This window comes from Microcaecilia unicolor, chromosome 3 (genome assembly GCF_901765095.1).
Source record: "Microcaecilia unicolor chromosome 3, aMicUni1.1, whole genome shotgun sequence".
In the NCBI taxonomy this organism is placed as follows: domain Eukaryota; kingdom Metazoa; phylum Chordata; class Amphibia; order Gymnophiona; family Siphonopidae; genus Microcaecilia; species Microcaecilia unicolor.
In genome coordinates, this window is record NC_044033.1 from 294,666,602 (window position 1) to 294,690,077 (window position 23,476).

Below are 23,476 nucleotides of genomic sequence, written 5' to 3' on the forward strand. Positions count from 1 at the left end.
AACTGAGCGACAGGCCTTTCTCCAGACCTTCTTGCAGGAACGCCAACACTGAAGAAATTGGAGCAGTGAAGGGAGAAAGTGAGCCTGCTTCACACCACGCTGCAAAGGTACGCCAAACCCTGGCGTAAGCAGTAGAAGTAGAGCGCTTCCTCGCTCTCAGCATAGTGGCGATGACCTTGTCTGAGAAGCCCTTCTTTCTCAGACGCTGCCGCTCAATAGCCAGGCCGTAAGACCAAAGGGGGAGGGATCCTCCATCACCACGGGACCCTGATGTAACAGGCCCTGCTCCACTGGCAGCCGCAGAGGATCGTCGACTGAGAGCCTGATCAAGTCCGCATACCAGGGACGTCTGGGCCAGTCCGGACCCACCAGGATTATCCGGCCCGGATGCTTTGCCACCCGGTCTAGCACCCTGCCCAACATGGGCCAGGGCGGGAACACATAGAGAAGCTCCTGTGTCGGCCACTGTTGGAGAAGAGCATCTACTCCCAGGGATCGAGGGTCACGTCCTCTGCTGAAAAAGCGCGGCACTTGGCAATTGGCCGATGACGCCATCAGATCTAGGCTCGGCTGGCCCCAGCACTTCGTGATGTCCAAGAACGCCTGAGCAGATAGCTGCCACTCTCCGGGCTCCAAGGTATGGCGACTGAGAAAGTCCGCCTTGACATTCATGACTCTGGCAATGTGGGCCGCTGACAGCTGTTCCAGGTTCGCTTCCGCCCACTGGCATAGATTCATGGCCTCCTTGACTAGAGGGGCGCTCTTGGTACCTCCCTGGCGGTTGACATAGGCCACAGCCGTGGCATTGTCCGACAGGACCCGTACAGGCTTCAACGCCAGTACCGGGATGAACTCCAAAAGCGCCAACCGAATGGCTCTGAGTTCCAGGAGGTTGATAGACCACTTTGCCTCTGCAGGAGACCAGAGCCCCTGCGCTGTCCTTCCCAAGCAGTGGGCTCCCCAGCCCGACAAAGAGGCGTCCGTCGTGATGACAATCCACTCCGGGGTCACCAGAGGCATTCCTGCAGACAACTTGTCTGTCTGCATCCACCAGCTCAGCGCCTTGCGCACTGCCGGGACCAAGGGAAGGCGCACAGCATAATCCTCCGACATCGGAGTCCAGCGCTGCAGCAGAGAGAGTTGTAGTGGTCTCATATGAGCCCTGGCCCAGGGCACTACTTCCATCGTGGCCGTCATAGAGCCCAACAGCTGCACATAGTCCCAAGCCCGAAGAGGAGAGGCTACTAGGAACTGATCCACCTGAGCCTGAAGTTTGACAATCCGATTGTCTGGCAGGAACACTCTGCCCACTTGGGTGTCGAATCGAACTCCCAGATACTCCAGGGACTGAGTTGGGCGCAGCTGGCTCTTCTCCCAGTTGATGATCCACCCCAGGGAGCTCAAAAGAGCAACTACCCGGTCCACAGCTTTGCCGCACTCTGCATAAGAGGGGGCTCGGATCAACCAGTCGTCCAGATAAGGATGGACTTGTACTCCTTCCTTTCGCAGGAAGGCCGCGATGACCACCATTACTTTGGAGAAGGTCCGCGGAGCAGTAGCCAACCCGAAAGGGAGGGCTCTGAACTGGAAGTGTCGGCCCAGGACTGCAAAATGCAGAAAGCGTTGATGAGGAGGCCAGATGGGAATATGCAGGTACGCTTCCTTGATGGCCAAGGAAGCCAAGAACTCTCCTGCCTTCACTGCCGCTATAACAGAGCGGAGAGTCTCCATGCGAAAGTGCTGCACTTTCAAGGCCCGACTGACCCCTTTGAGGTCGAGGATAGGCCGGACAGAACCTCCTTTCTTTGGTACCACAAAGTAAATGGAGTAACGTCCCTTGCCAATCTGATTTTCTGGCACCGGAACGACCGCACCCAGGCGTATCAGGTTGTCCAAGGTCTGCTGCACTGCCACAGCTTTGACCGGAGACTTGCAGGGAGAGAGTACAAACCCGTCTCTTAAGGGTCGGCAGAACTCTAACTTGTAGCCGTCTCTGATGACTTCCAGCACCTAAGTGTCTGAAGTTACTCTGGTCCACTCGCCCAGAAACGAGGACAGGCGTCCTCCAATCTGCACTGGGCCATGGACCAGGACCCCGTCATTGGGTACGAGACCCTGGGGAAGGACCGGAGGGCGTACCTCCGGGACTGCGGTCTCTGCGAAAGGAATGCTGCTTGGGGGAGAAGTTCCATTTGAAGGAAGAGGGGGCAGAGGAGCCCGACTTGCCCGGGCGGTACCGACGGGCTTCCTGAAACCGTCCTTTGGAGATACCGGGGCGAGCACTGGCCCGAGCCCTGACCTCTGGTAACCTCTTGCCCTTAGACGTGCCGAGATCGGTCACGATTTTGTCCAGCTCGACCCCAAAGAGCAGCTTGCCTTTAAAAGGCAACTTAGCCAGGCGGGACTTAGAGGCGTGGTCCGCAGACCAATGTTTCAGCCAAAGCCAGCGCCGCGCAGAGACTGTCTGAGCCATGCCTTTAGCCGAGGCTCTCAAGACATCATACAGTAAGTCTGCCAAATAAGCTAAGCCCGATTCCAGGGCCGGCCAGTCAGCCCTCAAGGAAGGATCCAAGGGGGAAGCCCGCTGCACCATCGTCAGGCACGCCCTGGCCACATAGGAGCCACAAACTGAGGCCTGCAAACTTAAGGCAGCCGCCTCGAAGGACGACCTTAAAGCCGCTTCCAATCTTCTGTCTTGGGCGTCCTTTAGTGCCGTGCCACCTTCCACCGGCAACGCCGTTTTCTTAGTCACCACAGTGATTAAAGAATCCACGGTAGGCCAAATAAAGGCCTCACGCTCACTTTCAGGCAAAGGATAGAGGCGGGACATAGCCCTAGCCACTTTGAGGCTCGCTTCCGGGACATCCCATTGAGCCGAAATTAAGGTGTGCATGGCATCATGCACGTGGAAGGTTCTAGGCGGGCGCTTCGTCCCCAGCATAATGGCAGAGCCAACAGGGGCTGAGGGAGAGATGTCCTCTGGCGAGGAAATCTTCAAAATGCTCATGGCCTGCAGTAACAGGTTGGGCAAATCCTCTGAGCGAAAGATCCGCGCTGTAGAGGGGTCATCCGCTCCATCCGAGCGGGAATCCGTCTCCTCCAAGGAATCCCCAAAGGACCGTTGGGAGAACTCAGATACGCTGCCCTCATCTACATCAGAGGAAACAGCGTCCTCTAAGGCCTGGGAATCCACCCGAGGGCGTTTACTTCCGGGGGCCTCAACCCCTTTATCGGACAAGGGAGAAGGGGCAGCGTTTTGCATAAGGAAGGCCTGATGCAGCAGCAAAATAAACTCGGGGGAGAAACCCCCCAGACTGTGCAATTCAGCAGCCTGGGCCACAGCCCTAAACGCACCCTCAACCGGCGCTCGCAAGAGCGGGGGAGAACCATGCTGCGCATCCAAGATGGCGTCCGGCGCGACACTCCGCGAAGGAGCCGAGCGGGAAGAACGGCGCTTAACTTTAGCCGCTTTTTTGCCGTCGCCCAAATCAAGGGCGGCCATGGCATGAACGTCTCCCAGCTCAAGGGCGGCCCAAGAAGAAGCCGTCCGAGCAGAGTGGCCGGCCAAGATGGCGGAGGCGAGCAGCGGGGGATGGGCGTTTATGGCGGGAAAAACCGCCGCGCCGGAGGAAAACCCGGGACACTGACCGGCCTCCAAACTGACACCCAACAAGGGCGAATCAGACTTTAAAACCCCCGCATCCCCGCTAGAAGCGCACACGCGGTCCGGGGAGCGATTCTTCGCGCCCTCGCCCTCCGACGCCATAGGCCACGTGGAGATCAATCGGGGAACCCCCTGCCTGCTATAAAAAGGTAAAAATTACCTGCTTCTCGCTCCGAGCTGTAACGACCTGGTGTCCCAGTGAGTAGCTGCAATAAACGTTTAAATAAACGTCGAAATAAATGCCCTTAAGGACGTCCAAAAATTTTTTTTCTTTTTTTTTTTTTTTTTTAACGGAGCCAGCAGGAGGGGGGAGAAAAGGAGGGACCTGGCGCCACCAGGTTTGCACTTGCTCAAGAAGAGCCCTCAACCCCAGGCACTCAACAAAACCTAAAAATTAGGCTTGGAGGCCTAGCCAGAGCTGCTGCTGTGTGTGACCACCACCTGCTGAGATAGAGAACATACTGAGGAGTTTCTGGCAGCACATGACCACATATAGGGAGGCAAAAGGATTGCTCTCTATCTCCACCTGCTGGTAGATGGACACAACCACCAGTCTATGGATTGATCAGCATGATGATATGGAAGTGTATGTTTAAGAAGCGCTTAGAATATTGAGACATGCTCTAGTCCTTTCTACTATTGACTATTGTAACACTCTGTTTCACAGGATTAATCAATGAGAACTTCGACGTCTGCAGTTGATACAAAATACTGCAGTTAAGCTAGTACTGGGAGGATGTAAATATGATCATGTTACCCCCTTATTACAGAAGGGACACTGGCTCCCAGTGCAATATCATGTCCACTATAAAATTCAGACTCTAATTCGTAAGATCCTTCTATCTGGATAGCCTCTGATTTTGTTGCAATATCTGTCATTATTTCTGCCTTCTCGGGATCTCCATTAAAGGACTCAATATCTTCTGGTTGTCTGAGCACCCCATCTGATGCCGTTGACTACTCTAAGTCCATGTTTTCGGACACTGGACCTACCCTTTGGAACTCTCTTCTCTTGAAACTACGCTTGCTAGGATCCCACTCAGAGTTCAAGGTGGATTTGAAAACTTACTTATTTAGACAGATCGGGATTATATCAGCCTGTGATGGGCTTTTTATATTTGGATATTCAGTGCTGGGCTGTTCCCAGATATCGGCCCTGAATATCCAGGTAAAATGCAGCTGCTGGAACTTTTCTGAGTACTGGCAATAGAAAACGACTTGGATAAAGTTCTGGAGAGTTACCTGGTTAGGGGACTGAATATTGGCCATTTACTGGGCAAACTCTTGACTGTGCCCCAAGGTCACCCTGGCATTGCCCAGATAGTGCTGAGATGGTATGACTAGATTTTCAACAGCACTATCTGGGTAAGTGCTGCTGAAAATCCAGGTATGACTCAGTGAACAGGACTTTAGGAGCTACTCCTGGCTAGGTCAATCCTTTTGAATATCAGACCCAGAATATTCTGAGCTGCTATCCTAGAGTTCCTCTTCCCATTCTGACCCTTTACCTGGGACTTTGCATCACATATCTCTTTCTCTAGTTCTTCAGGAATTATTTTGCCCCTGAAAATGAAAACATTTTTAGTAGTAATTATCTAGCACCCCTGACAATAGAACATTCATTGATTTGGGGGGGGGGAGATTTTCAAAAAGCAGCTGTAGCACAGTGATAGCCAGTTTTTGCAACAGGTTGCCTATGTGATAAGTCCAAAAATCCCCAATCCTGCAACATCTCTTCCCTCCCCTCCCAGGTTCAGCATTGCTCCTGCTTCCTCTTTCTCACATCCCTCCCCCCCCCCCAATCCCGCTCTCTGTGCTAGGAGTGGCAGTGAAAAACACATGCTGCTTTGAGAACAGATAGCTGAGGGGAGATATGATAGAGTTCTAGAAAATTCTGAGTGGAGTGGAATGGCTAGACGTGAATCACTTGTTCACCCTTCCCAAAAACACTAGGCCTATGGGGCATAAAACGAAGCTACTAAATAGTAAATTTAAAACAAACGGAGAAAATAGTTTTTCACTCAACGTGTAATTAAACTCTGGAATTCATTGCCAGAGAATGTAGTAAAAGCAGTTAGCTTGGTAGGGTTTTAAAAAATTTCCCTAAAAGAAAAGTCCATAAGCCATTATTAAAATGGACTTAGGAAAATCCACTGCTTATTTCTAGGATAAGTAGCATAACATTTATTTTACTCTTTTGGGATCTTGCCAGGCACTCTTGACCTGGATTGACCACTTTTGGAAACAGGATGTTGGGCTTGATGGACCTTTGGTCTGTCCCAGTATGGCAACGCTTATTTTCTTATCCTATATAATAATTTGCACCTCCACGTTCCACGTCTGGCTGCCTGGGTTCGTAACATCTCCTGACGTCAGCCAGCCTCCAGCGTTCCATTCCCCCTCACTGTCCCGCCCTTGCGTCAAGACATAATGACACCAGAGGGCGGAACAGTGAGAGGGAAGGGAATGCTGGAGGCAAGATGACGTCAGGAGGGATGTTACGAACGGAACGGAAGCCAGCGTCAGCCAGCCAGAGAACGTTCAGGTACAAATTGAGAGGAGGAGAACTGATGGACATGGATGGGATGGGAGGGCAGTAGAGGAGAGAATCGCGGGACACGGATGGGAGGGTAGGGAAGAGGAGAGGAGAATCGCTGGACAGGGAGGGGAGGGAATGCCAAAAAATCATCCCGCACATTCCTTAATCTTCACTTCCCCAACTGCAAAGGCCTAAAATAAAAACTAATGCACGCATCAACCTTTTCCTATATGAGTACACAGTTCTGGAACGCGTTACCGCGCAACCTGAAAACGATCGATGAACTAGCCATCTTCTGCAAACTACTGAAGACCTATCTTTTCGATAAGACATATCACAAAGATCAAAACATGTGAAACCCCATATGTATCCAGAACTGTCTTATAATGCTTTCTTGTTATTTCACTATTACGCTTTATCATTATCATGTAACCCAAAATCCTTCTGTAATACTAATTGTTTATTCTCTTCTCATTTCCACTATTCATGATGTATTGTAAGCCACATTGAGCCTGCAAAGAGGTGAGATACAAATGCAACAAATAAATAAATAAATAAAATTGCTGGACATGGAGGGGAGGGCAGGGGAGAGAAAAAAAAAAACTTACATGACAGCCTTCCTAGGGTGTCACGTTTTCAAATCTGGAACTGGGTTATGAGCCCTTGGGCCACTGCCGAGGAGCGGCAGTGGCAGGCAAAACCACCCCACACCAGGGGCAAGGCAGAACTCTGACAACAGTTAGGCTTCACCTGTACCTGGCCACTTTCCACCAGGAGTTAAGCTCCCAGCTTCAGGTGGCCGACAGGACTTTGCAGGGCAGGGCAGGAGCTGGATAACAGCTAGGCAGCACAGGGACTGAGTGTCAGAGGGGAAAGGAAGGAACATGGGCATCAAGGCAGAAAACTGGGCTAGACAATACAACACAAGGCAGGGACAGGACAAGCTAGGGGACAGAAACTGGAAGCTGCAAGCAGCCACTGAAACAGGGAACAAAACACTAACAAGACACAGAACTAAAAGCTGCAGAGCAGCCAGCAGGATACAAACAGACAAGGACTAAACACTAAACTACCACTCAGAGACAAGCAAACAAACAACAATCTAATCTAACTATCCACAGACTAGCAAGAACAGACAAGAATCAAGGCAGGCAAAAACTAGAACTGGAAACAGCAGAAGTGCACCAGCACCCCAACATACCAGGGCCTTAGACACAATGCAAAGGCAAGTAGAAATGTTCCAAGATGGCTGATAAGCCCAAAAGCAGTTGGAACTCAGCTGCTGCAATCACCAGGCAGCTACGGGTGCTGTGCAGGCTCAAACGGCACAAGCAAACCTGGCAGCCTAAAAGATCTGGACCGGACAAAGCTGAAATCTGGAACGGGTGACAGTCCACAGCAGCCACCGGTTCTGGCCACCAGAGGGCGAGATGAACACAGGCGTAACATAGGGCCCGTTTCATTGTTGAGGAAACAGGCATGGTTCCACTAGTGTTCTTTATAAAATGACTTCCACAAGGGCAATTTTCAAAAGTCATTTCCCCAAGTTAAATACTGACTTTTGCAGGTAATATTATCAACCCTTACTGTGGCAAAACGCATTCATGGTTTCATAACATGCCTGCTTTTAACTAAACTAGTAGGAGATATTCTAAGTATATATAGGTCAGGTGAGGAAAACAGTGCATGTAGTTTTGCTTTTTCAAATCTGTGAGCATCATTTTCTATGTAAAAATACCTGCAGGAAAATCAGGTGCAAACGTCTGCAGGTAGTTGTACAGGAACCAAAAACAGTGGAGATAAACACCAAAGGATCATAATAATAATAATAATAAACAATGTCGCATACAAAACAGTTCTTTATTAAAACAATGAAGGATCTAATATAAATTAAAATGATGAAGGACCCGACATGGGCTATGTTTCAGCTTAATGGCCTGCTGCCTCTTGCCGCACGCCAATCCAAAACTACCGCCGGGCAACCACAGGAGCCCAGTGGTACTTCCCACCCCCAGAGCGCATCATTTCCAGCGCTATAAAAAAGTTTCTATTTTTATAGCACCAGTGCTTACCCACTGGTAATGGGCAGCAGTAAGTGCTTCCCCCCCCTAAATGGCTGTGCAGCAAGTAGTTCACTTACCGCATGGTCATTTCTTGTTCTCAGAAAAAGATAGCATTTTACCTGCTGCGGTATAAAGGGGGCCTCAGCACGCATCAGAAACACACGCTGACGCTAGTGCAGGCCCCCTTTTACTGCAGCTTAGTAAAAGGATCCCTAAAAGAAGGTCAAAAATTTACAATTTTAATAGTATATGATAAGTGAAAAGTAAAAAAGGAATGACAAATAAATCTCCTAAGTTTAGAAAGTAAAAAGTGAAATTGCCATATATACGCCACTAAATAGCAAGCCCATAAATACACATACAAGTACCTGGCAGAAACCCAATTAGTAACAACAATCCATGCTACCAATCCCAGGGCAAGCAGTGGCTTCCCCCATGTCCATCTCCATAACAGACTATGGACTTTTCCTCCAAGGACTTGTCCAAACCTTTTTTTTTTTATACCCAGATACGATAACCGCTGTTACTACATCCTCCAGCAAAGAGTTCCACAGCTTAACTCTTTGCTGAGTGAAAAAAATATTTCCTCCCATTTGTTTTGAAAGTATTTTCCATGTAACTTCATTGAGTGTCACATAGTCTTTGTAGTTTTTGAAAGAGTAAAAAAATCCATTCAATTCTACACAACTAAGGATTTTGTAGACCTCAAACATATTGCCCCTCCGCCGTCTCCTTTCCAAGCTGAAGAACCCTAATCTCTTTAGCCTTTCCTCATATGAGAGAAGTTCCATCCCCTTTATCATTTTGGTTGCTCTTCTTTAAACCTTTTCTAATTCCACCATATCTTTTTTGAGATATGGCGACCAGAACTGAATGCAATACTCAAAGTGAGGTTGCACCTTATTTAAATAAACACACACAACATATCTAGTTGGTCAAAATCTGGTCCATTAGATTTAGGCCTTCTAGTGATGAACTGGGCTTAAGAAGTCAAACCTAGCTGGTTAGCCCGTTAGTGCCCACTGTTCCCATATCGGAACAAATCAATTTGTTCCCATATGGCTTATTATCGGAACATTGGGCACAAATGGATTAGCCATGATTTGTAAACTATTTGAAAAGGCTTGCTCATAAAAAAAAGATATAAATAAATAAGGAGCCCTTTTATTAAAGGGTGTTAGAATCTGAGCTTAGCACATCTTAACATGAGACATTCCCATGTGCTAAGCCCAGATTCAGGTACAGAGAGCAACAAGCAACCTGCTACTCACTTTAAGAGTACGATTATTTCTGCCACTTTTCTCACAAAGGTCTTTTTTAAAGACCAGATTGTCTTCAATGCTGACTGACATATTTTCTTTTGGATGATTGCACTCTTTAGATTATACAGAACGACTTCTGAGGCAGGCCTTTGTCCAAAACACAGTGCTATGTCGAGTCATTCATCAGTAAACTCGTTTAAATAAGAATTTGATGTCTCTTTGACTTTTTGGAGAGCCTGGTCCACTTCCCACTCTCCCTGTACCTGCATGTTCCTCCACCTTGATAGAACTTCAATATACCTAAGCCCAGATTCAACATGATAGTATGTAGAGCATTTTGATTTTTTTTATTTGGCAGGTCCGGCGTTGGTTTTTCCACTAGTTTGCAGGACTTGCAAAAAATAACATGGGAGCACTTACCGCCTCCTATTTAGGAGACACTATGTGCTTCTGCCTTAACTCCATGTTAGTCAGTTAGCATATGCTAATGTGAACACATGCTAGCTGGTTAATGCTTCCATATCCATTCTCCGACCATGACATACCCCCTCTAAAGAATTTTTAAAGAAATATTTAATGTGTGCACAGCATGTGCTAATAGACAAAATAATGCAAATTGCTTTAACGTGTTTTACGGTAGCCTGTTTTTCATGCATTAAGAGTGCATTAGGGCTTAACGCCCTTTAGTAAAGAGCACCTAAATAAGCAGTCACCAGCTAATTTGTAAGTCCATCTCAGTAACACCTCTAGAACAGTTCCCTTCATTGCCCAACCCCCCCACTACTTACTAAAGACGCGCTAGTGGCTGCCGTGCAGCAATGCCCTCACAGCCCATTCAAAGTGAATGAGCTGTGTTGGCATTAGCGCACAGCACCCACTAGTGCAGCTTAGTAAATAGGGAGGTAAAGGTGTCTGCTATGTGAATTTAAGACAACTACATTTAGTCAGTCAGCTGGGGGAATTTTTAAAAGCAGCAGTTCAACCGGCTAACTCTTGAATTCAGTTGGTTAAAGCTTTTGGAAATGACCTAAGATGAGCTCTCCCTTGAGTGGGTCTCTCCAGCCCCTCTGCCCACATCCCCCCCACAGTAAAATTGTAAATACTTACCGATCATCCACCTGCACCAGGACAACGTTGTCTGTCCCAATGCCCAGAAACGCAGCTGCCTTTTGGATGGAGTAATGGCACTATGTGAACAAAAGACAGGAATGTCAGGCTGGATTCCTCACACACTCTGGTCTTTCTGAGGAACCCATCAGATTTTAAAAAAGTCCCCCTCTTTGCCACATTCATAGATTTCCACTGTAACACCTCCATATATAATGAATTTATTGCCAGATCAGTGGAAAAACATTAAGGCCTGCAAGTCGGTTTACTTGCACAATTTTGAACTTGTGGCTTTAATTTCCTGAAAATCATAGAAGAGAAATAAATTCTACCAAGAAAAACTGTATGAGCAAAACTATGTGCAGAATATTTAGCTTCTGAACAGGAGAGAGGTATTGAGAGGAACGTGTGCCCCATCCTGAAAATGAACCCTTCGGAGACAAGTCCTCTCAGTGATCTGTGCATAAGGTTTTCCTTATCTCAGCTGAAATGTGACTTTGATCGCACCTCCAGAGAAGTAAATGCCACTAGCTTTGGCAATGCCCAGAGTCCCTTCTGTTTGCAGTCCGGGTAGCGCCTGTACCTAGCCAAGTTCATAGCGAACATGTTGGAGATGGAGCCTCCTGCAGAAAGACAAAGTCAAGAGGATTGGGAAAGTAGCAGCTGATCTCACTCAGCTAGGCAAGTGGTGGAGGGGTATTGGGAGACAAAAGAAGTCTTCTGATTCTTGATAGGGCCAGCAGGGGTCAGTAGTTAGCGGATTATCAGGATCGCTGCACCTGGAATTAACCTCAACACTGTGGAGATAGATCTTTTGAGAATTCGAGGTTACTTTTACCTTCTGCAGATATATGGTATGGAGGCAGTATTTACACAGCGCCTCTACATGGGAAATGGACATTCATAGTTCTCCAAGACTCTACTCTGTCTAAACTTTGTGTGACTGTTCCTTCCTATCTCATAATGGAGTTCTTTTCTAATTTTATTGGATTTTAGCTAATGTAAACTGCCTCGATTTGCTCGCAAAGTAGGCAGCATATGAAATTTATAAACAATAAAAATGAATAATAAACAATGTATAAAGGACACTAGGAAACACACATATCTGCAGGCATGTGCAGCAGGAGCATCTATTTCACACAGAAAGATGTTCAAAAAAGAACAGCATTGCATGAGGTTTTACATGTCTGATCGATTAATTGACATCATGTCGATGGCAACTCCTGGCAACCATATAAATTGACTTTTCCCAGAGTAAGCACTGGTAGCTCCCCATGTAAATACAAATTTGCTTATCTGTTTGCACATTTTTTATTATATTTTTTGCAATATACACTTGTGTTTGCTGGCAATTACATATGTATCTGCTGGATTTCACAAAAGTGTGCTAACACTAGGAGCCAATAAAGGAACTAGGTGAAATAACTTTTTGTTGTTGCTATTTTTGAGGTGGCTTTAGACACCACAATTCCCAACTTAGGGGTCCTTTTACTAAGCTACAGGAAAAAGGGCCCTGCAGTAGCGGCGGAGGCCATTTTTCCCGCACACCAGGGCCCTTTTTAGCGTAGCGAGTAAAAGCCCCCACCCTCCCCCAAAAAATGGCCATGCAGTAAGATAACTCTTACCGCATGGCCATGTGGTGAGGAGCACTTACCGCAACCCACTGAGGTGGCGGTAAGAGTTCCTGCGGGGGGTCACGTGATGACGTCGAGCTGAACGGACGTCCCTGACACCGGCTCCGACCCGAAGGCTTAAAAACCAGCAAAATTAACAGTGATTAACCCCGGGTGGCGATTCCAGACCGGGCGCCCATGAAATGGGAAAGTGGGAGCAGCAGAGAGAGTGCTCGAGGGACCGTTTCAGCTGAGTATCTGGAGGGTATGCCCGCTAAGATCTCGCGGGGGAAGAAAAACACCTGTGCTGAAAGGTCCAAGATGGCGGCGGCGGCCTCAGAGACCCCGATGATCGGACCATTGCCATCAGAGCTGGTGAGGGAGCTGGCGCAACAAATCTCTGTGATGCTGGAGGATAAATTATCAAAACTCCAGTCATCGGTAGATCAAATCCATGAAACGCTAGAGCGTCAGAGTGCCCGCTTGCAGCACGTGGAAGAACGAGTGTCGCAATGCGAGGACGCGGCTGTAGGCACGAACGATCGGATAGTAGCGCTTGAACGGAAATGCGAGCAGCTAGTGCAAAAAGCGGATGACCTTGAAAATCGCAGCCGGCGCAATAATCTCCGGATCGTGGGAGTTCCAGAGTCAGTTAAGGCAGCAGACCTCCGGAGGCTCGTGGAGCAGTGGCTTCCTCAGGAGTTAGGCCTGGATCTTGGCGGGAAAGCCTTGCAGGTGGAGAGAGTGCACAGAGTGGGAGCAATGCGCGCCAATGAGAGCAGGCCGAGACAAGTGCTGGCAAAGGTGCTGAATTACTCTGATAAAGAAGCAATTTTGCAGGCGTATAGAGGTAAACCGAGCCTTACCTATGAAGGAGGGAAAATCCTCCTTTTCCAGGACTACTCTGCTATTGTGTCAGACCAGAGGAAGGTAATGGGACGCCATTGCAAAAGGCTATATGACAAGAGGATCCAGTTTGCTTTGCTCTATCCAGCGAAAGTGCGGGTACTGCACGAGAACAAGACTATATACTTTACTGAGTTGACAGAGCTGGAAGCGTTTGTAAACGGGTTGCATTAAGACAGAAGTAATGAACCGGAGCAAAGAGACTGACAGCGAGTTTTTTGTGAGACTGTGATTGAGTACTAGAGACACTGGGCAGCTGGCCACCTGGAGCGGAGAGCCTCGGAGGAGAAATGAATGATATCTGCAGTTGATCGGCGAGCCCGAGGCCTGGATGACAAAGGCTGAGGACGTTTAAGTTACCGAGGCATGGAAGAGGAGTGGTACCCTGATCAGTCTCGAGGCACCTAGCCAGCCATCACGGCACATCAATCTTATTTTGAAGAAGAGTTGGAGGCCCAGGTGACCAGGCAACCGGGTGCTCTCTGTGGGACTGTGAACCCAATCAGTTTTCAAACTGTTATGTTATGGTTTACAATGTTAGAAGTGGGGCCGGGGGGGGGAATTGCTGAGGGAAAGGAAAGTGTTCTGGGAGGGGAGACCGGGGGAGTTGATGGTGTACAAAGGGAAGTATAAGTGTTGTGAGTGGAGGAGTGGCCTAGTGGTTAGGGTGGTGGACTTTGGTCCTGGGGAACTGAGTTCGATTCCCACTTCAGGCACAGACAGTTCCTTGTGACTCTGGGCAAGTCACTTAACCCTCCATTGCCCCATGTAAATCGCATTGAGCCTGCCATGAGTGGGAAAGCGCGGGGTACAAATGTAACAAAAAAAAAAATGAAATGGCACGACCGGAGGGTGTGTGTGAAATGGAAGGGGAAAGGGGGGGAGGGGGGGCAAGACCGGGTAGAAACAGAAACACAGAACGGGAGGAGAGGGAGGGAGGGAAGGGGTCACAAAGGTTGCGATTGCTTATAACGGAGGAACAGACTCAGAGGTATAGGTGGGGGAAACAGGACCCTAGGTGGCAACAGGGAAAGATCCTGGGTGCCCAGCTGGGAGGTGCTCAGGACATATCAGAAAAATTTGTTAGTTTTAATTGGCTGTTTGACACAATGAATGGCTAATCTCAAAATAGTGACGTTGAATGTCGATGGCGTGCATTCCACGGTGAAGCGGGCTAAAATATTACAAGCACTTAAACGACAGAAAGCTGATGTAGCCATGATACAGGAAACCCATCTAAGCAGATTAGAACACCTCAAACTGAAAAGGGACTGGGTTGGAGAAATATTTTTTGCCTCTTATAAAGGGAGACAGCGAGGAGTAGCTATACTGATCAGGAAAACACTAGCTTTTGACATGCATAAATTATATCAAGATCCAGAAGGGAGGTATCTCTTAGTGGCGGGGATGCTGCAGGGCAAAAAGGTGGGTTTTGCAATGTCTATGCACCTAACGTCTACTCCCATAAATTTTTCACAACACTAATAGCCAAATTGGTCACATTTGATAGTTATCAACTAATTGTTGGGGGGGATTTTAATGTCACCAGTGACCCCTCAATTGACTGCAAACCCCCCAGAAAAGTGGGAAAAGACCATGATGACAAGGGGGTGAACCTGATGATGAGGGAATTAGAGCTTGTAGACATTTGGCGTCATCAGCATTTAGAGGAAGCTGATTATACCTTTTTTTCTCATCCCCATGGAGCTCATTCGAGGCTCGACTACTTGCTGGTTTCCCACTCAGTGAGCTCAGTTGCACTATGAACGGGAATTGGAGAGCCAGATGTGTCTGATCATGCCCTGGTGTGGGTGGAGTTGAATTGGGGGAGCAGAGAGGGACCGGCACGTTGGCGGATGAACCCGGCGTTATATCAGAGTAGGGTATTCCAAACTTACTTGAGAAAGAGCTGAATGGACTATATAGTGGATAACGATGCGCAATCAGTGAGCCCGAGAATGTTCTGGGAGGCTGCAAAGGCCGTGCTACGAGGAAAAATGATAGCTTATGTCGCCTCCCAGAACAAGAGCAGCGGACAAAAGATAGACGCCCTCACAGTGAAACTGAGGGATGCTCGTACAGCCCTTATTGGGCTTCCCTCCGAGGCCAATAAAAAAGCATATGCGCAGTGTAGGAAAGAGATACAGGGGATCCTGGATGAAAGTGCGATTTACAACATTAAGCTTTATAAATATAAACTACATCAGTGGGGTAATAAAACCGGCAAGCTGTTGGCGTCTTTAGTGAGACAATAGACAACATGGAAATTTATCAGTAAAATCAGAGCAGGGAACGGGAAAGTCAGCACAGCATCAAGAGACATTCAGAGGGAATTTGTGAATTATTATTCATCTCTATATAAGGAAGGCCCATTCTAAGAGGAACGGTGCGCAGACTTCCTTGCGGGGGTTGAGCTCCCGTCCCTAACGGCGGAGCAACAGCAAATGCTAAATATGCCAATATAGGGGAAGGAGGTCCAACAGGTTATCAAACGATTGAAGCTGGCAAAGGCACCAGGCCCAGATGGGTTGGGGGTGGAATATTATAAAATCCTCCAGGATGTAATTGTAGCGCCTTTTATCTCTATGTGTGAGTAAGTAAGGGAGACAGGGACTTAGGGAACGGTACTCAACCACTCGCACATTGTAGTGATCCCTAAACCAGGAAAGGATGAGGAACTGGTAGGTTCATACAGACCCATTTCCCTGCTAAACCAGGATGTAAAGATACTGGCAGCAGTATTGGCAGACCGTTTGGGAAAGGTGGTCCCCTGCCTGGTGCATCCTGATCAGGTAGGATTCGTTCAGGGACGATTCGCATCAGCTAACATCTTAAAAGTAAGCTGCATTCTGATGGAGAGAAGAGGGAAAAAAATGGGATGCCATTGTGGCCAGCCTAGATGCCGAAAAAGCATTTGATAAGGTGGTGTGGAGGTATATGTTTTGGATAATGAAACGGTTTGGCATCCGGGGGGAGTTCCTAGATTGGGTCCAGGCTTTATATAGTGGACCAACGGCTCAAATTATAATTAACGTTACCGAGGGATTCTCTCTGGGGGGGAGGAACTAGGCAAGGGTGTCCGCTATCGCCCCTATTGTTTATTCTGACGTTGGAACCGCTGGCGGCAAGGGTACGACAGGACACAAGGCTGAAAGGAATTAAAGTGGGAGGAGAGGAGCATAGAATCAACTTATTTGCAGACGATATGTTGCTGTTGATGGATGAGGCGTCCCGAACATTGCCAGTGGTGATGGATATCATCCAATCGTTTGGAGAGTTTGTGGGCCTTAGCATCAATTTTGAAAAGTCAGAGGCCCTGTAGGTTAGTAATCCATGTATGATTAAAGAATCACAGAACTTTCCACTGAGGTGGGCTCAGAATGGTATCAAGTATCTGGGAGTTTATCTTAGCGCAGATCACCCATGGGTGTACAAAAGAAACGTGATAGATAGATTGGAAGAGGTAAAATGACTATGCCAACGATGGAAAGACTTGCCATTAAACTTCTTGGGTAGAATAGCCCTAGTTAAGATGGTGATGGTGCCCAAGTTAATATATCCACTGCAGATGCTCCCGCTAAGGGTGAGAACCTCGGAGGACAAGCTGTATAGAAGTGTCATAGGCACTTTCATTTGGAATGCGAAGCATCCCAGAATATCTTTTGTAAAGCTGACCCGGGGTAAAGGGCAAGGGGGCCTTAGACTACCAGATCTGAGAAGGTATAATGTAGCAGCCCTACTACGTTGGATCCACAAGTTGATCTCGGGGCAAGGGTTTTACACTCTCCCGGGATTCTGGGAGAGTTAGTGCGGCTTGAATGATCCCTTTACAGTATTAGAATCATGGGTAGTGCAGGGAGCAAAAAAGACAGTGGAAAACCCATACGTGGCAGCTCTGCAGCTGGCATGGAGATGGTGGAGAGGGCAAGGAGGAGCAGTGAAGGGAGTCAGCCCCTTTTTGCCGCTGGTAGGGAATATAGCTTTTCCTGCAGGGATGGGAAGGTCAGTGTTTCAGGGCTGGCGGGATAAAGGCTGCAGATTTATAGGACAATTTAGGAAAGACAGAGAGGATGCCTTCCCAACTTTCGACATGGTCAGACACGAGTTGCAGATCCCTGGCTCCCAATTTTTTTGCATATTTGCAAGTGCGAGACTATATCTTAAGTATGGAACGAAGGAGCAAAAGCCTCACCCGCTTTACATAACTAGACCATACATTCATGCAGATGACACCTCTTTGTAACAAAATGGCTGGGTGGTACCAGGAGATTAGAGAGCACTAGAAAGCGCCTCATATGGCACAGCTAGCGAAAGGCGTGGAGCAGGGATGTCGTAGAAGAAGTAACAGTGGAGCAACTGGGTACGGTATTTCGCAACCTGGGCAAAATTACTCCAAATGCAGCTTTGCAAGACATACAATATCGGATTATTAATAGGGTACACATCACTAAGGTAAAGGGGAAGCAGCTGGGAATGTGGGAGGATGACCGGTGCAATAAGTGCAAGAGCAGTGCAGGAACATTTTTACACTCATTTATGGAATGCCCGTCACTACACTCGCTATGGGTTGGAGCATTAGGGCTGGTGGAGGACATTTTGCAACGTCCAGTGGAGTGGAAGTACTCGATCACTCTACTGGGGTGTGGAGAATCACTCAGAGAGCAGAAGTTGGGGGCAGCCCATTGTAAATTTGTGTTATTAGCGATGATGCTGCTTAAGAAATGTGGACGCCAAACCCCCACACCTAGACGTGTGGAAAAATTGTAGGGTTGAGATGGCCAATTGGGTACGCTTGACACTCAAATTCTCTGTTTCACGGAGGAACCGCCAGTACAGAGACATTTGGGGGAGAGCACTTGACTTACTCTCACCAAAGGGCTCAGCAATTGGCAATTAGGCGGAGAAAAGCATGGAACAATGCAGGGGCAACCTCTGGGGAGGGGGGGGGGGGAAGGGAGACGGGGGAGGGGGATTCAAATGATAAACAGTTATGAAGATCAGAGTGACTGAGAAAAGGGTATTTTTGTACAGCTGTTTTTGTTTCGGAATTGTATTGACTTGATCTTGCTCTTAATTGTTTGTTTCTGACTTCATACAACAATAAAAAATATTTACAAAAAAAAAAAAAGAATTTCAAGCCAATTTAGTGCAATACCATACACAGGTTGCATTTGATTTACTAGCCTTCCCTGGATTCTATATATGGTGCCCAAATTTGGGCAAAGATGCACATATAAATTAATTGGCTTATGAGCCAATTGGCAATAAACTGAAGTTATCAAAAAAAAAAAAAAAGGGTTTCTGCGGTATCCCGGCAGTAACCGGGCAGCGTGCGGCAAAGCTTGATTACTGCCAGGCTACCACCGAGCTAGAAAAAAAAAAATTTCAGGAGTGCAAGAAATGGCACGTGTTCAACCTGGAACTACCACCGGTGGCCTCATTGGGCCGGCGGTAGTTCAGATTTAGTGTGCGGTAAGCCTACGTTGGGCTTACCGGCGCTTTGTAAAAGATTTCCTTAATCACTACTGGAGACTCCAGATCTAAACAAGCAGGTAGCTGACAGTTATGCGTGCCTCCAAGCAGGTGTAAATGCTGATGTGGAGAGTTTTGAAATCTCTGTGTATTAAACACACACATAGGGCTGGATTCATTAAATGGAACCCAAATATCGGCACCCATCTATGAAGGGCGCTTTGGGACGATCGTTCTTTTTAGAATAACATTGAGTGCCGAATTCTGCGCCCTGAAGACTTACACCAGCTGAAACCTGGTGTAAATACTGGTGTGCCAAGTTGGGAATGCATCCACAGTATTCTATAACACTGTGTACAATTTTCCAGAATGTCCCTGACTCGCCCATACCCCACCCGTGGCCTCATCCCCTTTGCAGTTACATGTGAACACACTTAGGTACTATCCTCTAACAGGGCACATAAGTGTACTTGCATGTTAATCTGCCTTTTCAGTCCCATTCTGTCACCTTGCATCCATTACAATGTGTTTCTGTGTCAAATGTTGGGCACCTTTTATAGAATCTGGAGGATATTGTTTTGGTTGGTCATACTATGTCCAAACACACCCCCTTTGAATCTGCACATCCCACAACAATTCTGTGTGTATATTGCCACACTCTAAATTCACGCGTGTATGTAGTCTACACATGTAAATGCTAGCATTTGCACTGGTGTACAGCTTCTAAAATGACCTCTCAAATGTTTAGCAACATTATTTTGGCAATTTATAATATACTCTACCTGGACAGAATATCCCGTCCCCTGTCTGCCAGCCAATCAGCTCCCTCAGTTTCTTCAGAAGCACCTCCTCCATCAGGACAAACACTGGGGCAGTCTCATAGGTGGCCCTGGAAGAAAGAAGACAAACATCCAGATCTTACCAATCTATGATTAGCTTTCAAAGGTTGCCCTTCTTTGTCAGATCGGAAATAAGCAAATGTTTGTAGAGGACAGTATATATAAGTGAAACATCAAAGCATTTCAGTGATAGTCTAACAGGATGGGGGTGGAAAGGTGAGAGACAGGAAGAGTCGGGTGGAGACAGGAAAGTAACAAAGCAGTATGGTTTATAATGGGCTAGAAAACCCAGATCTTTGTTAAGTCCTGAGTGGTGGGTGTCAAAATATTTAATCAATGTGATTTCAAAGGTCTTACGTTCCTGTATTGTTTTAAAGCTCCCTTTCAGAATTCTTACCATTAAATCACTGGTACAGTGTTCTGGTTTTGTAAAGTGCTGCCCCACAGGCATGACATCTTTATTGGTACTAGCATTTTTCATATGGTGTCTATGTAAATTAAACCTCTTCTTTCGCATCTGACTGGTTTCTCCAATGTAGCAGCCTTCGTTGCATTTTTTACACTGAGGGGCTCATTTTCAAAGCACTTAGCCTTCCAAAGTTCCATTGGTTTCTATGGAACTTTGGAAGGCTAAGTGCTTTGAAAATATGCCTATGAATGATATATACCACATTGGAAGATGAGCACATGAAAGATTCCTTAATGTTGAATATTTTTCCTTTGTGAATGACCGTGGGGTCCTGAGAAATGTTTTGGCATAGTTTGCAGCTGGATATATTGCAAGGATGTGTGCCATTCTTTTCTTTTTGAGTCTGTGTTGGGAGCTTACTTCTAATTAGCTTGTGTTTTAAGTTCGGTGGCTGTCGGAAGGCCAGCACTGGTGGGGATGGGAATATCTCTTTCAGTAATTCATCCTCCTGGAGCAGAGGCTGCAGATCTTTTATGATTCTTCTTAATTTTTCCAGCTCTGGGTTGTATGTGTCAGGGCCTCAAGGCAAAACCGGAATTCGTGAGCCCTTGGGCCACTGCCAAGGAGCGGCAGCGGCAGGCAAGACCACTCTGGAACTGGATACACAGAAGAGCAGGACTGGAACTCTGGACTGGAGCAGTAACTGAGGCAGGCAACTAGAACAGGCAGAACAGGAACAGCTTCACCTGCGCTTGACCACCGTTCCTCCAGAGTTGAGCTCCGGAGTGCGGGTGGCCAGCAGGACTTGCAGGATAAGGCAGGAACTGAAGATCCAGAGGACCCACCCTGGGTCTGGGATACATGAGGGAGGTTGGGCACGGAACTAGACTAGGGCTGAGAGCTGCTCGCAGCCACTAAGCCAGAAACACCAGACAGACTAAGGAGACAAGACGTACACAAGGAGAGGCAGAGACAGGATTCAGGATATACACCCAGGATATACACACTAGCTAGGCAGAAGCAGGACTCAGGATATACAAGCAAGCTTGGCAGAAACAGGACGGGATATACAAGCAAGCTTGGCAGAAACAGGACTCGGGATAAACAAGCAAGCAAGGCAGAGCAGACAGAAGAAGTAACCAGGAACTAGCAGAGTCTTTCGGCAGGCAGCAGGCAGAGGAATAAACCAGGGATAACCGAGTCAGAGCTGAAGCTTCAGCAGCTCCAAACACAGACAGAGAGAAAACGGCTGAAGCTTCAGACTCTAAACCCAGAGCAAGGCAATGGAAGGACTAGCAGTCCACAGACACAAAGCAGAAGGGCAAAAACCTACACAGAAGGACTAGAAGTCCACAGGCACAAAGCAGATGGGCAAGAGCCCCAGAAAAAGGTCTAAGTAGCAGTGCAACAGTGCACTCACTAACCTCATGACCTTTTGGCATAACACACTTACTTACTATGCAAAGACCCTGAATGAATGCAAGCACAGCACTTCCTCATGAAGGCTCTCACTGATGTCACCTACTGCAGGACAGGAGCAGGGAACACATTCACACCAAGGAGAGGCCTGGAACACATAGAAAGTGAACACACAGGAAGGACAAGCAGGAGCCATCTTGGAAACTGGAACAGAACAAGCGGGAGCCATCTTAGATGCTGGCTCCTCAGAGAGGCATAGCCCATACAGGTGAGGTCTAGTGAAGAAATCAGCACACAGAGACAGAGACAAAACTAACACAGAGACAGACAGAAGCCAGCACAGATGCTGACCCCCAGAAATAAGGTAAGTCTGAGGGTGGTCACGACCACAGACGTGACAGTATGTCACTATAAGGGGGATTCTGTCTGTGGCTTTTTTTTTCTTTGTATTGTAGCAGATTTTCCCTGGGTGTTTTGAGGGAGGAGGCAATATTCTTGGAGATTATTTTGGGGTTGTAGCCTTTCTGTTCGAAGGATGCAGTCAGGATTTCAAGGTGTCTGTCTCTGTCCCCTGGGTCTGAGCAGATACGGTGGTATCTTGTGGCTTGGCTGTAAATAATGGATCTTTTTCTATGTGAAGGGTGGAAGCTGGAGTTGTGGAGGTAGTTGCATTTGTCTGTGGGTTTCTTGTATATGGATGCTTGTATATAGCCATCGCTAATTGAGACTGTGGTGTCCAAAAAATTGACTTTTTCTGGGGAGTAGTCAATTTTGAATCTGATTGTAGGATGGTATGTATTGAAGGAATTAAAATTGTTTCATAATTTCTTCCCCCTCAGTCCAAATCATAAAAATGTATCGATGTACCGGTAGTATTTTAGGGGTTTGGTCTGGTATGTATTCAGAAATGTCTCTTCCAGCTCAGCCATAAAGAGGTTGGTATATTGGGGTGCTGTCCTGGTGCCCATCGCAGTGCCCATTATTTGTAGATAGATATCATTGTTAAAGTGGAAATAGTTGCGAGTTAAAATAAATTTGATTAATTTTGTAATGGTTTCTGGTTAGTATTGATGGTCCAGTGTGGATGTTTTTAGGAGTTTCTCACATGCAGCTATGCCATCTTCATGGGGAATGTTGCTGTATAGTGATTCTACATCCATCGTGACCAGAAGGGTACATGGTGGTAATTGCTTGATATTTTTCAATTTATTCAGAAAGTCTGTGGTGTCTTGTATGAAGCTGTTTGTTTTGTGCACGAGAGGTTTCAGAATCCCCTCTGAGTCCAGATATTTCCTCCGTGAGCGTGCCAATACCTGATATGATTGGTCTGCCAGGGTTTCCAGGTTTGTGGATTTTGGGTAGCATGTAGAATGTGCCCACAGAAGGCTGGTTTGGTATGAGTTTCTTCAAATGTGGCTGATCAGGTCTTTCAGCTGCTTTGTATAATCCTGTGTGGGATCCTCAGTTAGTTTCCTGTAGTATGTATTGTCTGAGAGCTGACTGTGTCCTTCTTCAATGTATGTTTTTGTGTCCATAATCACCACTGAGCCTCCTTTGCCTGTGGGTTTGATAATAATGCGTTGGTTAGTTTGTAGAGTTCTTATGGCCGCTCTTTCTGGTGGAGTAAGATTGTACAGAATTTTCTTTTGTTTGCTGGAAAGTTGTGATTTTACCCTATGTCTGAAGCTTTCTATGTAGTTGTCCAGCTTGTTGTTTTGTCCATCCTGTGGGGTGAAATAAGTGTTCTTTTGTTTAAAACTGTATTCCGGTCTGTTGGGAGTTCCTTTGTTGTGAAAATGTGCCTTCAAGCGCAGTTTTCTAAAGAATTCTTCCAGGTCTCAGTATAATTGAATTTCGTCCAGCTTGCTGGATGGGCAAAATGAAACTCCTTTGGAGAGTACAGAGACTTCATGCTGTGATAATTGATGGTTCGAGAGGTTTACTATCCCCATTTGATCTATATTTCCAAAAGTGTGATCAGTGGTTTGTCTGCAGTGTCTCTGCAGACTTCCTTGATTTCTTGGTTTGTTTGGGCTCTGATTTTCACATACTTCAGATGTGTATCCACGTTGTCTGGGAATGTTGGTTCTGCAGTGCTGTTTCTGCTCCACGATAAACTGTTTTTCTCTCTGTGATTCTGCAGGAGAGAAGACAGCTTTATTTCTTTTTTGCGGATAACGATG

General features: G+C 47.0%; 1 protein-coding gene across 2 annotated transcripts in view; it reads right to left on the reverse strand.

Moving 5' to 3' along the window:
* The window catches only part of CSAD (cysteine sulfinic acid decarboxylase), a 324,205-nt gene that overhangs the window by 184,757 nt on the left and 115,972 nt on the right, over window positions 1–23,476 (reverse strand). For both annotated transcript variants that reach the window (XM_030198185.1, XM_030198186.1), the window contains 4 exons: window positions 19,409–19,515; window positions 11,143–11,258; window positions 10,636–10,715; window positions 5,173–5,227 (listed from right to left, as the gene is read on the reverse strand). In XM_030198185.1, coding sequence (XP_030054045.1) covers window positions 5,173–5,227; window positions 10,636–10,715; window positions 11,143–11,258; window positions 19,409–19,515 — 358 coding nt within the window. The remainder of the gene's footprint in view (window positions 1–5,172; window positions 5,228–10,635; window positions 10,716–11,142; window positions 11,259–19,408; window positions 19,516–23,476) is intronic.